Source organism: Musa acuminata, chromosome BXJ2-9 (assembly GCF_036884655.1).
Source record: "Musa acuminata AAA Group cultivar baxijiao chromosome BXJ2-9, Cavendish_Baxijiao_AAA, whole genome shotgun sequence".
Lineage (NCBI taxonomy): Eukaryota > Viridiplantae > Streptophyta > Magnoliopsida > Zingiberales > Musaceae > Musa > Musa acuminata.
Window position 1 is genome coordinate 6,211,596 of NC_088346.1, and position 15,641 is coordinate 6,227,236.

Here is a 15,641-nt window from a genome sequence, read left to right on the forward strand (position 1 = left end):
AACAGTCTGGCAAAAGTCCCTTGGCACCTATTGGTCTAATGACAAGTAAAATCCAACACCGTCAATCCGACTTGGTAATCGTTTCCCATTAATATTGATTTCCTGAAAATTAGAATGTAATCAATCCTATTGGCCCAGAAAATAACGTATACATCGCACGTTATATTACATAAAACTCTGTTACAAAAGAACGTTATAATGAACTTGTAAATATCAGCTTGACGCTGGTCTCCCCGAACCGTCCCATGACTAGTCCGGTTTAATTACCGATGGCGTTTCGGACCGGTCCGGTTTTAATTCAGAGTGGAAAAGGTTTTGGCGGGAAGAGTGAGCTATCGCGTCGGTCCCAAATGCAAATCTAGGGTTTCTTCTCTTTGGAGCCGGTGGCACCGCGGCGAATGAAGCAATTGGGTCGGGGAATTCGCGTAGAAGCGTGCTGATCCCATGGACGGAGCTCGCGTGCAGCTGGGGGAGCCGATCGGGGATGCCGTCTCCAGGATCCGGTTCGCTCCGGGATCCAACAACCTCTTGATCTCTTCCTGGGACTCCGTCCGTTACTACTACGCCGCCGTCATATGGCCACCCCCCTCTCGATTCGATCTAACTTACCGGGCTCTTTTTTGGGTTTGTGTTGCGTGCAGATTCTTAGGCTGTTTGATGTGGATGGATGCGTGCTCAGAGTGAGAGCTCCTTCAGATGGAGCACTTCTTGATTGCTGTTTTGAGGACGAAAAGGCTGCCCTTTCGGCCAGTTCCGACGGCTGCATTCGGAGGTGAGCCTGCAATTTGTCTGTTTGAATCCGCTATGTTTCTTTCATATGAATGCATATACTTGTTGGTTAAATTGCAAGTTATTTCACGAGACATAGAGGCGTTGAGGAAAATTTGAATTTTTATCCAACAAGAGGCTTTGCATAGATCTATTAAGTTGGTATCTTTGTTTCACTTATCAAGGACTTTGTTTATATATAGACAACTAGGGATATGAAATCTTCACAACCATTTATTTTGTGGAAAGGAGAAAATGCCAGGGGTGACTGACCATTCCTTCTATCAGTTATTTTTTACCTAATCGAGTGATGATTCGTATTCAATTGATATATGTTTTTTCGGAAAACATCCTCAGGTATGACTTCTGTTCAGAGACCCAAACCATAGTGGGAAATCATGATGATTCAGTCACTTGCATTGATCATTCCAAGGAAACTGGTAAACTACTGTTTATTTGCCATTTTTATGCTCTAGAAACTCTAATTTTATTACTTGATATTTCATCACGGATAAAAAAGAAGCAGAGTTTTAGACAGTAGCTATACAGCTGTTCAATGATCCATGTGAAGAAACAAGCAAAAACTTGCTGCCTACTAGTTAAACATTAAAGAGCAGATCAACTTGACTTCTGGGTTTGAACATAGCATTCATCACTTGAATAAATAATAACCCAACAATACTTGACTTCTGGAAATTGCTAGCTGTCTCCATGATTTTCCTATTTAGTCTCAAATCAGGCAGAAATTGCACATGTTTCTCGAGCACGACTTGCAACCTGATTTAAGCAATACATGGTTGCTTTTTTTTCCTTTCATTCAAAGATCATCATGTTTTTGATTGACAGTCACAAGGATACCATATGAATTATAAATTTGGTCTTTTGGATTGATTTATTTGGACTCATATCCATTTACGTTATGCAACCACCAGTTGTTATTACAGTTGTTGATGACAATTTGGTTAAGGGAGTCCATTTGTTATCTAATATAATGTTGTTTTATATAATATCAATTAAGTTTTACATTCTCATGAATATAAGTTGATTTATTCTTTGCTATATTGGAAGAAATAAATTATCTAAGTTTTTATCTGTAAGAAATTTCCTTGAGACACTTTTCTAAACTATATTTATTCAAGCATCTGACTTATGGGTATTGAAGAAAAAAAAAATTAACCTGGAAATTTATGGTTACCTACAGTTGAAGTTTCAGAAACTTTCACCAAGTTTGTTGCAGTTACTGGTGTTATCAAATGTTTAAAAGTTCTGGTTTAATTATATTTCTCTCAAGTATCAGTCAACAATTTGTAGTCAATTTTGTGGCTTCCAGGTCAATTTATTTCAGCTGGTTTAGATAAGAAGTTGATGTTCTGGGACTTGCATATGAAAAATGGACATGCTGGATGCACACAAGTGGTATATTCAGACATATGGTCTATTTCGCTTTGCCAGACTTATCTAGTAGCTGTTGTTGGTAAACAGATAAATGTCTATGACTTGCGAAACTTAAGGGTGCCAGTTCAAATAAAAGAATCCTCTATGAGTTATCAAATAAGATGTGTCCGCTCATTTTCTAGCTGTGAAGGTACTTAATCTATTTGTTCTTTCTGGTGGTATATAAAACAGCAACTTTTATCTTAATGCCTCCTCCTCTATGGGAAAAACAATGACTTGATTATTGAAAGTTGTATTAAACATCATCTTCTCCTCGTGAATGCTAAAATAATTATTCAATTTTCTTATTTGAGTCTTATGCTAGAGTTCTCATCAAATTTCTTTTCTGATATTGACAACTGAAAGTTAATTATTATCTTCAGGATATGCATCTGGTTCAGTTGATGGATGTGTTGCGCTAGAGTATTTTGATCCTTCAAAGTCACATGAGATGGGGTTAGTTTCCAGTTCTTGCTTATCCATTAGTTTGTATGCCATGGTAGCCTTCTGTCAGCGCCCAAAAACTTTCATTGCTTAGTCATGAGTAAGTTGTTTCACATGTTATTGTTGACTTTAGTTCGATGCCAGGTTGGCATCTCTGCAGTTGGGAGTTCAATAAACTGCTGGATGTTAAAAGCTTAAGAAGTCTTAGTTTTTCTGATGCAATAGTTTTAACATAGGAATACACCCTTCTAAATGTAAGAACACAGGGATGCCGAGTTGCTGAATTCTATTTGTTGACTCTATTAACTTCTGTCCCATTTCAAGTAGGTGTGTATTCCGCTGTCATCCAAAATCAAAAAGTGGAAGATGCCACTTGGTTACAGTAAATGACATTGGATTCCATCCATGGTACATATACAATTTCCTGCTTGTTCAAGTCAGTGATATTCACATATATTTGATTAGTTGACTGATTTCTTGCTTCTCCAGCTCTGATACCTTTGTGACAGGTGATAATGAAGGATATGCTATTATTTGGGACATCCAAAGCAAGAAAAGACTCTATGAGGTAAGCCTTTTATTTTAATAATTTAATTGCAGGTTCATCTGTGGTGCCAGTTACATTAACAACCTCAACATTAATTCTTAATGGAACTTTGCTTTGTCTTTTGGAGTATTTTGCTTTGCTATTTACATGTCCTTCAGATATAGTTTTGAAGATTTTAAAGTGTTTTATGACCTTATAATATCTCAAATAACACATGCCAGCATATATATATTTTAGGTGCATGGAACTGTTTGGTTTCACTTCTATCAACAATTACCTAAGAATACCAATTGAACTATTGAAATGATAAATGTTGCCATGTTCTGCCTAGACTCCTAGGCAGATGCACCTAGGTATATGAGCTACTTCACAGAGGTACTTGCCGTGATGGATTTTAGTTTAGCCAATTGCTTAAGTGTCCAAACTGTTGACTCAGCCCTTAACCTAGACCCAATTTTCTCTTGGTGGCCATTTAGTTTTGACAAATAGTTATTAGTAAAAAATACGTATCGTCTAGAGTAATGCGACATTAATAAAAGTGTTTTTTCTCCCCTGCTTTTGTGATTTACTACGGAACTAGTTATTCAATAAATTTCTGCATGTAATTCTTCCATGGTGCATGATATGTATGTTAACTCCTATAATTAAAACTTTAGCTGTAGTTTTGTTTCTATTTCAATGTATTTTAGTTTCTTGAAGGTTCATCAGCATGAAATTCAACATGTATTCGGTTTTTGATTGGAGTGCCAATGTGATGAGTGATAAGAATCACCTTATTTTATCTAACGGAAAGTCAAGAAATACATATGTTATATCATACACTGAATATGAACTTGCATACTATAATAAATGTATGGATTTTTTATATGTATATTTTAGATTATATACAATAAAGGTATTTTCTCTACCTGCATGTGCACCAAGGCCTTCCAACCTATGCTTTTTGAGGTATTACTGCCTATGCTCACCTTTAGCATTTTAACAACTGTGGAACTGATCAGTTTCTGACAACTTGTGGAATGTTTTTTTTTTTTCCTTCATTCTTGTGCCTTGAGCCTCAGATAAGTTGAATTAGACTGCAGGAAAAAACAAGAATGTATCCTCTGGAAATATATATTTGCATTTGCATTATCCCATTACATCTAGAAAGTTTCTTATGGTTATCTTATCAAGATCTTCATCTGATAATATGTGCCCTTATCAAGTAGCAGTAGTACAAGTATTTAATAATATTCCTTTTGATCAACCTGCACAAATGAAGTGTCTTGGATTTCTCTAAGGACCAGGACATGCTACATACACAAAACTATCCTTCTGTCCTGTTATTTTATGTCAGACTAGGTTTTGTCCTTTTCTTTTTGAAGTGGCCTAATTTTGTTTTTGGTTTTTTCAGCTTCCAAGATATCCATGTAGTGTTGCATCTTTATCATATAACCACAGCGGCCAGCTTTTGGCTGTATCATCTAGCTGCATATACCAAGAAGCACGTGAAGTGTTAGTTTCCGTATCTCATTACTTCTTGTGATTTGTTCATTTTACTAACTTTCACTACAATCAATGCATGATTTACTTATTCAAATATTTGCCTAATATTATTTTATAAGAGGCTTCTTTTTTTAATATATTTTGATTTCAGGTTTTAAGTTCTTATCTCATATTGTTACTCATCCAAAAAGTCTAATTCTTTGTTAAAAATTTGTATACACTCTGGGAAACTTTCTCTTTGTTAGTTTTGCCTGATGAATAATTTAATAGACCAAGTAGAGGAATGGTGTGATTTAGGTCCTTGATGTAGAAAGTTAATCATTCTCTCTGAAAGCGTTGCTAGATGAGGTAGACCATCCAGTCTAATCACTCTACTGGAGGATTGTCAACTAATTGATTTCAGTTGTTACAGTGCATTCAATAATTCACATCCTTATGGCCTGGCATATGGATATTTAGTGTGTTTGCCGCTGATAGAAATCAGATATGAGTCTGAACCTAAAACTCAAATATCAGAAAGGAATAAAACGATTGGAGAAAGCTTTGCTAGATTCCTGTCTAGAGAACATTTATTTAAGAACCCCGAACATCATAGATTTGTTGGTACATCTTATGATGCAGATTTACTCGATGATCATTGTTTGTCTATAATAAATATGTTGAGCTCGCTAGAAGTTTGTTGCGTTTCATTTTTTCTGACAAGTGTTATTTACAGTATCATTTCCCTCAATGCATGAGAAAATTGTAAAGCATGTGATGGTGTTTACTCAGATAGCAGTCTATTTTTGTTGTTTTGATAGTTAGTCTTCACTATAGAAATCATCTTTAACTTGACCTTTATTTACCAGAGAAGAGGCTCCTCAAATATTCATTCACGCGATGGAGAACATTGCAAAACCATCTCGTCTATCTTAGATGGCAGCAATGTGCACATGTTGTATGTCTTCAGGTCGAGTTACAGTGAGGGGATTGTTGTATGTTTCCATGTCTGTCTTATTTCAGAACAGACACTTCTGTGTCAAGTATGTGATGCAAGAACACTAACCCTTGTCCTCTTTGTTGGAGTCTCTGTCTGGGCCGGCAAAGCAATTGGAGGCAGCTTCTGTTGTATTAACTGTATACTGTTCCAATTCTTTCAGATGACTTGGTGCTTGAATAGCCGAAGTACCACTCATCCTTCTCTCCAGTTTGTTGATGTATGCTACAGGTTTAAGAGTACATTCAATTGGCTTAACCTTTTAGAATGTGTTCAATCAAAAGATTTGATGCTTGCATCAGTAGACTTCCAAGTATTGTTTGTAGAATCACATTGAGCCAATTCACTGAATTAAGATTGGGGACCAAATAATGCTGCTTTTTGTTGCTGACTCCATTTCAATGTCAAGGTTAATGTTTTACACTTTTATGGTATACATGGCTTAAGAACCCAAAAAATAATAATTCTCAATTAACACTGGGAAATGCTTTCTTTACACTGTCAATTGCTTGGTTTCAGCATCTAACAAGGTCTGGTGGACATGAAAAAAAAGATACTAGAACTGAGAGTTAATCTCCTCTTTCCAGAACAAAAGAAAAAGAAAGAAAAAAGTTGCAGTTCAGACCATATGTACATCATAAGGATGAAATTTTCTAGTTTCAACAGAGATAATCTTATAAAAAACACTCCCTTTCGGGTTTTCTTATCCTACATCCCTGACTAATTTTAAGTGCATTTTTAGCTCAGTTCTCATCTCAATGTGATTGTAGAGAACATATGCCACAGCCAATCTGAATGAATCAAAGGCCTGCTGAAACTATCATCCTTCTTCAAAATGTCTGCTGTGGATCAATTGTAATTGACCAATTATACAAGTTTTGGCACAGCTTAATCGGCTCCTACATGTCATGGTCAACCGTCATGAGTGCTGGCATCTGCCCGATGTCCACGAAATCGATCCTGTTTAACCTCACACAGCAGAGGACATGCTCTGGTAGCTCCTCCTGCTTCTGTGCCTGCATCGGTTTCTCTTGATCAGTTGAACTTTTTTAAGTTTAGAATATTGCAAATAACCAAGCTGCAAGTTTCACATCAATTGAAGCTGGAAGTATGTATATGTCATACCTGGATGGTTAAACCCAGATGAAGAATTCCATGCTTCAATCGCTCTCTAAATGCTTCGAATCCCTTTCTCGATAGGTAGCTAAAGCGGTGAACATCCAGGTCAATTTCAAAGTAATTCGAACCCTGTGCGTAGAAAACATTTCGTGAAAAGTTCTATACCTGTCTATACCCATAAAACTTGTATATTACCCAGTCATGGTTGAAAAAGTTCATGACAGTCGAAACCATATCACTTTTAGATGGGATAACAGCAAGTCTCGAATGCATCATTACAAGAAATTACTCTCTTTCAACTAGGAAATATGTTTGGAATCACAAATCTAGCATATGCAGGCACCACATACTGCAAAGAAAAAAAAAAAAGCCTAGTATGTCATCAGTTACCTGGTAAAAATTGTGTTGAGGGCGTGAAAGCACTGGCTTTTCATTGTAAGCCTGCACAAGCTTCTTTTCTGCACTATTCAAGTGTAGATCCTCGGGATTTGCTAATCCAGCAAGTATCTTAAGTCTTTCTCTATAGGGAATGGTTGAGTCCATTGCAAACCCTTTAACCTTTTCTACTTCATCGTCTACTAGTCGCTGCAGAGGACCGTACAATAATATCATAATTAGGATCCGATGAACACTTCCTAACAACGATATTAATGCAAGAAATAAATTCGAAGCAGCTTACCCTAATGCTATCCTGAAATTGGGTAGAAATCTCTTTGTCAAAATTGTCTGATACCTTGAAGTATAGTACAAGGCTCATCCCTTCCCCATCGCTATCACCAAGAAATATAGCAGCAGGATAAGTCGGGAGCTGTCAATTTGAAGGAAAGTTTCAACATACTAACTCATCGAACATCTCTTTTGAAAAGAAACAAGAGACCAAGTTAGTCATCAAAGATGTGAAAAGATACCTGGATGTTGACAATTAGCAGGGAGGGAACTTTCTCGTGCGCCTTCGTAGAAGGAAGCTCAATGTGCTGAGCAATGTGGTTCACTTTACGTGGGCACAAAAACAAATCGACACCAATCGGAGTGTATGGAGTCTGTCGTGGAGCAGGGGATTTTTTCTTGTCTCTGCAAAAGAACATTATGAGTTAACAAAAACAAAAATGATTAGAAACATCGGTTGCTCGAATGCAACCTGAAGTAGCTCTCCCCACGAAGCTTAAAGGACGATGGCTCAAGAATTGACCAGCATCCTTGCAATGGCTTTTCTCCAGTTGAGCATGGAACTGATAGTCCTGCCATTGGACGATATAGGCATTTCTTGGAAGCACCTATGAAAAAAGTTGCCATAATAATCATCATTTTGAATTCTGAAGGAGTTACTACGTACAATTGAACTACGTGCTGTCATATGCTGTCATGAACTTAAAGATGTCTACATGCAAATTATTATTCAACAATTGACAAATATGACAAAAGAAATAACATGTTCGTACCCAAATATCAGCCAGTAATAGTTATTTTTTTCAACAAGACAAAATGAATTAACAAGAAACAGCATGAGTCCACTTACAGAATTCAGTAGCATCTTTTGATCTTCTCTTAAATGAAAGCCTGATCACTGCCGACCTCCTTTTCAGACACTGTGGGCTAGCACTAGGAAACTGTTTTTCTTTATCGTTAAAGCTAATCGAAGGAACCAACTGAGGTGCACAAGATGAAGTCAACTGCTTCAATGTGCTTTCACGAAATTTTTCCTCTGTGTCGTGTATTATTTCTTTCAAGCCTTTAAAGCTACCACGTATATCCTCTAAGACCTTTTTCACTTTGCTGGAACTTTCGATCTGGTTCCTAAGCTTTCCTTCATTAACCTTTTCCAACTGAGATTCAGAGCCTTGCGGGTTAATAATCTTGAGTCTATCTGTATCTTCAAACTCATCTTTGCTTGAGAGCTTAGAACTTCTGATTCCATCTGCTTCAGTGTGCTGTTCAAATCCCAAAGAGATTGATGTGCTGTCGTGAAATTCCTCAAACTTGCATGCCTCATCCACTACGAGCGAAGCATTTTCATGCTGCAGCATTTGGGTCCCAATCGTACCGTTTACCGAGGGAAGACAATCTACAGCAAATAACAAGTACTTAGAAATATTGCTCATTTGAAGTTACCACTGTTTGATCAAGATGAAGAATGCAAATCCATACCTCCACTAACACTACTAAAGTCATCATCAGATTCAGATTCTAAAACACTGACAGAGTCAAACCATACTTCTTCTGGGCATAACCCTGCAAAAATATCATGACCCTGTCAGTTGCAATTATATTCCCAATCAAAGAAGAGTGAGTCGAAAATTTGATGGCAGATTCAGCATATATATATATATATATATATATATATATATATATATATATATATATATATATAAAAGCAAAATCTAAATTCAATGGATGAGTGTACAAACAACAAGAATAAGGTGAAAACTGAAATAACAGAAGAATGACAAGCTCGAAACCATCTGAAGCAATCCCGTACCATTTTTCTCCATCTGACTGTGATGCCATTGCAACTGAGTAAGATGAAACGCGAGATTTGAAACCTCAGATTTCCGGCGAGTTGTTGCAGCAGTCTTAACATGAACGAAGTGACTGTGAGGAAGATGATTTGCTATATCGCATTTCCTAGTTGCGGGTGCATCAGGAACTGATGCTGAAATCTTTCCACGGCATTTTCTCCACCGAATAGAATACTTCCGTGACCTAGATCTTCTGTTCGATGTTGACATACAGGTACCCATGACGACGAATTAGTACTATGTGGCCTAATAACAACGATGAGTGCTTATCAGATTGTGTCACCCTCCTTGAAGAAATATACAATTTTTATGCATGCGAGAGAAAAGGTAATTTCTCAAAATTGCAGGATCTTGTAAGATGAAGTACACAAAACATATTAACTTTATTCACATGTTTTGGTGATCCATATCAGCATGTGACACTGAATGATAAGCAACAAATATCAGGATAAAATACACATTAGTAAAACACACACACACACAGACAACCTTGATCAAGCTTGATAGTGATCGCAGGGGATTCTAACCATAAGAGAAGCAGGGGAAAAACATCAGCCATCTCAGCCCTATCCTCAACCAATGAAAGCACATCACAGACACAGAAGGAAGCCTTATCCTATAGGGGTATTCACGGGACCTTCCAAGAAAAAAGAGGGATAGTGACAAATTAAGAGTCACATGTTGAGTAGTAAAAGCAAAATCATGCCCAAGTTAAAACCAAACTACAAGAAGGCCGTAGATCAAATCACAAAATAGAAGGCATTTAGCTTCCATCACCCAAGTCTCAGGTCAACACTAGTAACAAGAAAAATGACACTAAAATCAAGTAATATATTCAATAATCTTTACCAGCAGACATCTAATTAATGCAAAATAATCATGTTCAATGCACAAGACAGATCCACAAGAACACAAATTTTCCAGGTTATACGTAATTCTCTACTAGAATAAGGGAAGCAGCAGAAAGACTCTACCTTGAACAATCAGGAGAAGCAAACGGGAAAACCGAGCTGGTATAGTCTGTGAAGAGATCTAATACGACATCTCGAGAGCTAGAGAAGCTGCAAAATCCACATCCTTAATGTCAGTCTACTCCAGGAAAGCAATTCAAGTCCGGAGACACTCGATGAGGTACGCATCGACAACCAAACGATGTCCCAACCATTTATTGGGGTCTGCGACGTATAACCGAGTAGATGTGAATCCGCGTGCTAAACTACTCGGAATATTTTGGGAAAAGCAAAACAAAAGGAATGGCAATGTCAAAGATCTGGAAAATATCCTAATAAAATTCACAACGGATAGACGAACAACTAAGAAAACCAACCAAAAAAAGAAAAGAGAAGTAAAGATCCAGTTTTTAGACAAAGAAACATTCCGAGCGTATCAGTTCGACGAATTAGTTGTTGGATTGGATCAAGAAGTTGACTTGGCCCTTGCCACTACTATTTTTGACAGAAACATCAGAACTGCAAGACAACTTGACAAAGATTGACTCATGGCCCAGTTCGGAGATGGCAATGGGAAGAGAGAAAACATGGAAGGGATGTGCGGAAAGGAAGGATACGAACAACGAAATCACACATCAAGAACAGCTGCATCAAACACAATAGAAGAACAGAAACAACCCCAAGATCCCTGGTAGAGGAAAAGGGAAACCGTATCTTGAATCGAAAGACAGATCGGCAACAAAAATCTCAATGGAAACAGAAAAACAAAGAGCTTCTTGATTCCATTCGTACGACGAAGCCCAAAAAATGATTACGAATGGAAAGAAAAGGAGATATTTTGAAGGACACGCAGAGACAAAGACGAGACCTTGAAGCCTTCGGGTTTCAGCCTGCATCCCAACATTTGGCATGGAAGACCGCCGGCGGGTGCCGCCCTTCCGTCGGAGACGAGAGGGAGACGAGGAAGGGCCAAGCTCAAGCCCGCCGCAATTTATAGCGGTCCGCCAATGGCGTCTTCCGTTTCACGTGGGAGCGACTGGGAAAGGGCAGGAAAGCTTCCACCTTGTTACCTTTTTTTATGTCACATTTTACAGAGAGAGAGAGAGAGAGAGAGAGAGAGAGAACAAGTTTTGGTGGTAAGGAAGAAGATTTTTACTGTGTTACAAAGACATCACATCACATCAATCTGCACCTACCCATTCAGAGGGAGAACAGAACTTGTTTGATACTCTGCTTCATGGATTGAACTCCCTACTTTCATTCTTTATTTTAGTCTAGAGAGAGAGAGAGAGAGAGAGACTTGCGAATCTGCGATCCTCCTCATGTGGGCACTTAAACTGCTTTGGGACTTGTTGTTTTCGATCATGTATATGAGGTGTTTATAGCCAAACTATACTTCTCTGCAATGGCTTTGACTATTTGAGTTTAATTTTGCACAGCCAGAAAATATTGCCAGAAAAGTAGGAGAAGAACACATTTGAAAAAAGAAGGCATTTTTTTTATAAATAAAAAATAAAATGGGATTTTGCATTGACCATATTTTCTCTCAATAATTAAGATTTACATGTATATATAATCAAGATTAACATTGGACTTATTTAATATCCTTGATTTGGTCGAGGAGTATTAAGTATGAGTTTATCTTGAGTTAATTATATATTATTTTTAGTATTTCGATTTACATATTTTTCAAAAATTATATTAAGATCTTTATATTTATAAAAAATGTAATTTTATAAAATTATTTTTTTAATCCTTATAATGATCAAAATAATTTATTTTTATCCCAATATAACTTTCGAAAGTATAAGAATAAAAATATTAAAAATAATTAATTAAAAATTAATATATAATTAAGCTATTTATTTCATCATAATGAATAAGGAGTAGGGTAAATGGGTTGAAAGAAAATTAATCAAACGCCCAATCAAACTACATATCAATATAAACTTTGATGAGATGCTTGGTCATGGCAATATAAACTCTGGTTTATCCGAACACCCGAGGTTGGGTTAGTGTGGCCAGAGAGAGAGAGAGCAAATAGCTCGCTCACCTGTACAACTCATCTGCAGTTAATGTTTTGCCATCATTATGAATCAGGTGATCATCCCAATTGCATTACCTCGCAAATTGACAAAAGGTGTGCATTGAGAGGTGAGACAGCCAACATCACCTTTAAATGAATGTATAAAAAACTGAGACATGCCAGCTCAAAAGCTTCCCATGAAGGAGATGGCGAAGCCTAAGAGCAGAGACATGCGATGTCCCATCAGCTGGGAAAGATCCATAATTCTTTTTTTTTATTTGGTGCTGATGGTTGCACTGCGAGGATGCAAGCTTTAATGCAATGCCATGCACTCCGTTTTCCTTTTTCTTATTGTTAAGATATTTTTTTAAAATTTTATTGATAAATTATCTAAAAAGGATTTTTATTTTAATTTTTCAGTTAATACGTCATTTTATTTATTTAGCATCTCTTATTTTTTAAAATAAAATTATTCTTTGATTATGACTTTTGTCTCATCGTTGTCAACTTTTTTTTTTTTCTTTACTTCATCGTTTATTTATCCTCTTATTTTTTTTTATCATCCTCGTCCATACAATTATCATTCCTCATGTGCCATTGTCATTATTCTCACTTGTATGTCATCACTTATCGAGAAAAAACGAACGATGAAACAGATGCATATAATAAGAGGGACAACAGGATAAAGAGCATCACGAGTGATAGGCAGACAAGAGACACTCTACGAGAATAAATAAAAAATTTATTATTTCTTTTTTTATTATTTTAACTTAGGTATCTCTTTTCATATATCTCAAAAATATATCTTTATTTATCATAAATTTTAAAAAATCTATGTACCAAACACGTCTATCAAAATATTATAAATCTATTAAAAACATTGCTATCTAAGTCAGTAGACTCAAAACTCATAATAAATCAATTCATATACAAAAATAGAATAAATATTATTATTAACTTAAAAATAACAATAAATAATATTTTTTATTATACTTATAATGTTTTGAAAAAAATGTTATAATCAAGAAATTGAACAAGATTAAAATTAATTTTATAAAAATATAATGAATACTATTATTATTATTAATTTAAATTCTTTGATGAATGATTTGGATTTGTCGAAGTTGATAGCTTAGTCGTGACTCGTTATGTTATCATGGAGACGTTTCAAAGATAATAAAAAACATAGAATTCGTTCTATTTAGAACCTCCATATGGATTCAATAATTTTATTTTATTTTTTCTTAATTTAAAAATAATATAATATTCTCTCCCATTCTCTTTTCCGAGTGCAGAATCCCATGCATCCAACCTCTGCTCTTCGTTCAAAAACTACAGCAAATGCAGTCCCATGATATGATATAAGGTGGTGGTACCTGCAGCTTTGTTTTCTTGGCCTTCTCTTCCGGTTCACAGGAACATAGTCTTTCCTTTTCTCACGATTTTGGTGTACCGTTCGAGGAATGGAAGTGACCTTTCGATGGCATTCCGAGTTGCTGTACTTCTCCTCTCTTTTACGTCCCTGCATCAGATTAACATTACGTACTCGCTAAACCTTAGTATCGTGCTTTTGAAGAAGTCACCACTGTGCACCGAGTTGATTGGCTTCATGTTCTGGGGAAGAGGGAAGAGAAAACAATGTGTTTGGATGCAGAAGATACGATCACATAGCTTAGAATAGAAAACTCAGATGATTGTGTCACACATGTGCGAGATTACTTCAGCAGTAAAGAACAGCTTGACTGATTGATCTGTGAGGTATAACTACAGTTCAAGGTGCACAGAGAGCTTAAAACAATGGGAGTGGGGCAATTGACCATGAAAGAGAGAGAGGTTCATGCATGAGGTGGTCCATGCGGACTCTTGGAAACTTCCAGGGAAAGTCTCCCTCATCATATTAATTTGATGATTCCTTTGTTTATCCCATCCAATAACTAAGCACATACTATTATTATTGTTATTATTGTAGCAGTTGATTCCTTTGTTTATCTCCAGGTTTGCCTTTCGACCCAGGACACTGTGACAGAGAGAAGAAGATGTGACTCTGTTCAAAGAGATGACCAAGTCCATATTTTAGCAGGTCCAAAAAGATGGATTATACTTGCATGCATGCTCTAAGGATCAATACTTAGCCAAACTGATGAATTTATAATTGCTTGTTGATCTTTGATACATTTCATTCCCTTGACTCCTACCTATCATGTCACCTTCAAAGGGAGCAGACCTCTCAAGAATCATCAAAACCCAGTTGAGGTGAGAGAGTAGAAGACTGCAAACAGAATATAGATCTGCTAATATTTAGATGAGCATTAGAGGGAAGTTTAAGGAAACAAAATTAAAGAGAGGATTGGGTCTTTGATCCTTTAATTAAAACTAAAGTGGCTCCTGAGATTCTAAATTGGATTACTTAACAGAAAAGAGCTCAATTTATATATAAACCTCTAATCTCTGTATGTATATTTTTTAGAAAAATTAAACCTCTAATTTGTACTTAAAAGTGTGAGATCAAATCAACAATTAGGCCTCTAATTGAACCAAAATGGAAGCTTCCTCTGTTCTTCTGGTTGCTTTAACACCTGGCCAACCAATACATGCCATGGCAATTATTGAGCTTTAATAGGTGGGCAGCTCACTAAAGACATGTTTCCACCTTTAAGATTTTGTCTCTCTATTTTTATATAAACTCACTCATTGATGGCCTTCTACATGTGAAGGTGGTCAACAAGAAGCTCATTTCATGTGCCACCCTCCTTCAGGAATGGATTGGTAGAACAATGCCAAGTACAAGAAGATGGCATTTTGAGCATTAGTTTTAGCATAATGTTAACATTTGAACCATCACAGTCTCTCAAGCTGCACTTAATCTTGTATCACAGAGGCCATCTGATATGGACCTAATCAAGCTTAGATATGTGATATTATGGGCCTCTAATCGAATGTATTCAACCATCATGTGTGGCAATGAGATATGGGTCTTTTTTGCAGAACTAAACCCCCAATTGGGGTATTATGATTCACTTGGAATCAAACACTAACAAAGAAGTGGTTTGAATCAGCATAAGTAGGGAAATTTTTTTGACTTGTTGATCACAATTTCCGAAGAACTGTGCCAAATGACTTGTTCTTCACTAAAAATTAAACTCGACATGTAGATAAGGAGTCCTGTCACAGATCAGAGCATCTCCTCTGTTCATGAGATGATGCGCATGCTAAGCAACCACACCCAATGGATCTGATTCAAACAAACATGACTGTTAATGTGAAAAATGTTGCATGATGTTCTTCAGTTTCGATCAATAACATTGCAATGTGGAAAGTGTGTGAAGTGTTCTGGATTGTGCAGTGGCAGTGGCAAGCATATTCTATCAGCAGTAAG

The 15,641-nt window shown here is 36.6% G+C and overlaps 2 protein-coding genes across 7 annotated transcripts; one reads left to right on the plus strand and one right to left on the minus strand.

The window, feature by feature from the left end:
* Positions 1 to 349: 349 nt before the first annotated feature.
* Positions 350 to 5,728, plus strand: LOC135621987 (mitotic checkpoint protein BUB3.3-like). Its single transcript, XM_065123611.1, has 9 exons — positions 350 to 549; positions 642 to 772; positions 1,126 to 1,208; positions 2,099 to 2,353; positions 2,586 to 2,658; positions 2,974 to 3,054; positions 3,136 to 3,214; positions 4,587 to 4,687; positions 5,527 to 5,728. The coding sequence occupies exons 1-9, from the start codon at positions 445 to 447 to the stop codon at positions 5,591 to 5,593; spliced, it is 975 nt and encodes a 324-aa protein (XP_064979683.1). The 5' UTR covers positions 350 to 444; the 3' UTR covers positions 5,594 to 5,728.
* Positions 5,729 to 6,190: 462 nt separating this feature from the next.
* LOC135582658 (protein ENHANCED DISEASE RESISTANCE 2-like) lies at positions 6,191 to 11,264 on the minus strand. Of its 6 annotated transcripts, none has more exons than XM_065125068.1 (11): positions 11,108 to 11,264; positions 10,264 to 10,350; positions 9,250 to 9,482; positions 8,919 to 9,002; positions 8,290 to 8,835; positions 7,912 to 8,047; positions 7,682 to 7,844; positions 7,453 to 7,581; positions 7,164 to 7,358; positions 6,780 to 6,902; positions 6,191 to 6,670 (listed from the first exon to the last, which is right to left on the minus strand). In XM_065125068.1, the coding sequence occupies exons 3-11, from the start codon at positions 9,260 to 9,262 to the stop codon at positions 6,554 to 6,556; spliced, it is 1,506 nt and encodes a 501-aa protein (XP_064981140.1). In that variant the 5' UTR covers positions 9,263 to 9,482; positions 10,264 to 10,350; positions 11,108 to 11,264; the 3' UTR covers positions 6,191 to 6,553. The 6 variants fall into 6 exon arrangements, with proteins under 6 accessions (XP_064981140.1, XP_064981135.1, XP_064981136.1 ...); XM_065125063.1 differs by having other exon boundaries at positions 9,250 to 9,535; XM_065125064.1 differs by having other exon boundaries at positions 9,250 to 9,535; positions 10,264 to 10,464; positions 11,108 to 11,259.
* Positions 11,265 to 15,641: the final 4,377 nt, after the last annotated feature.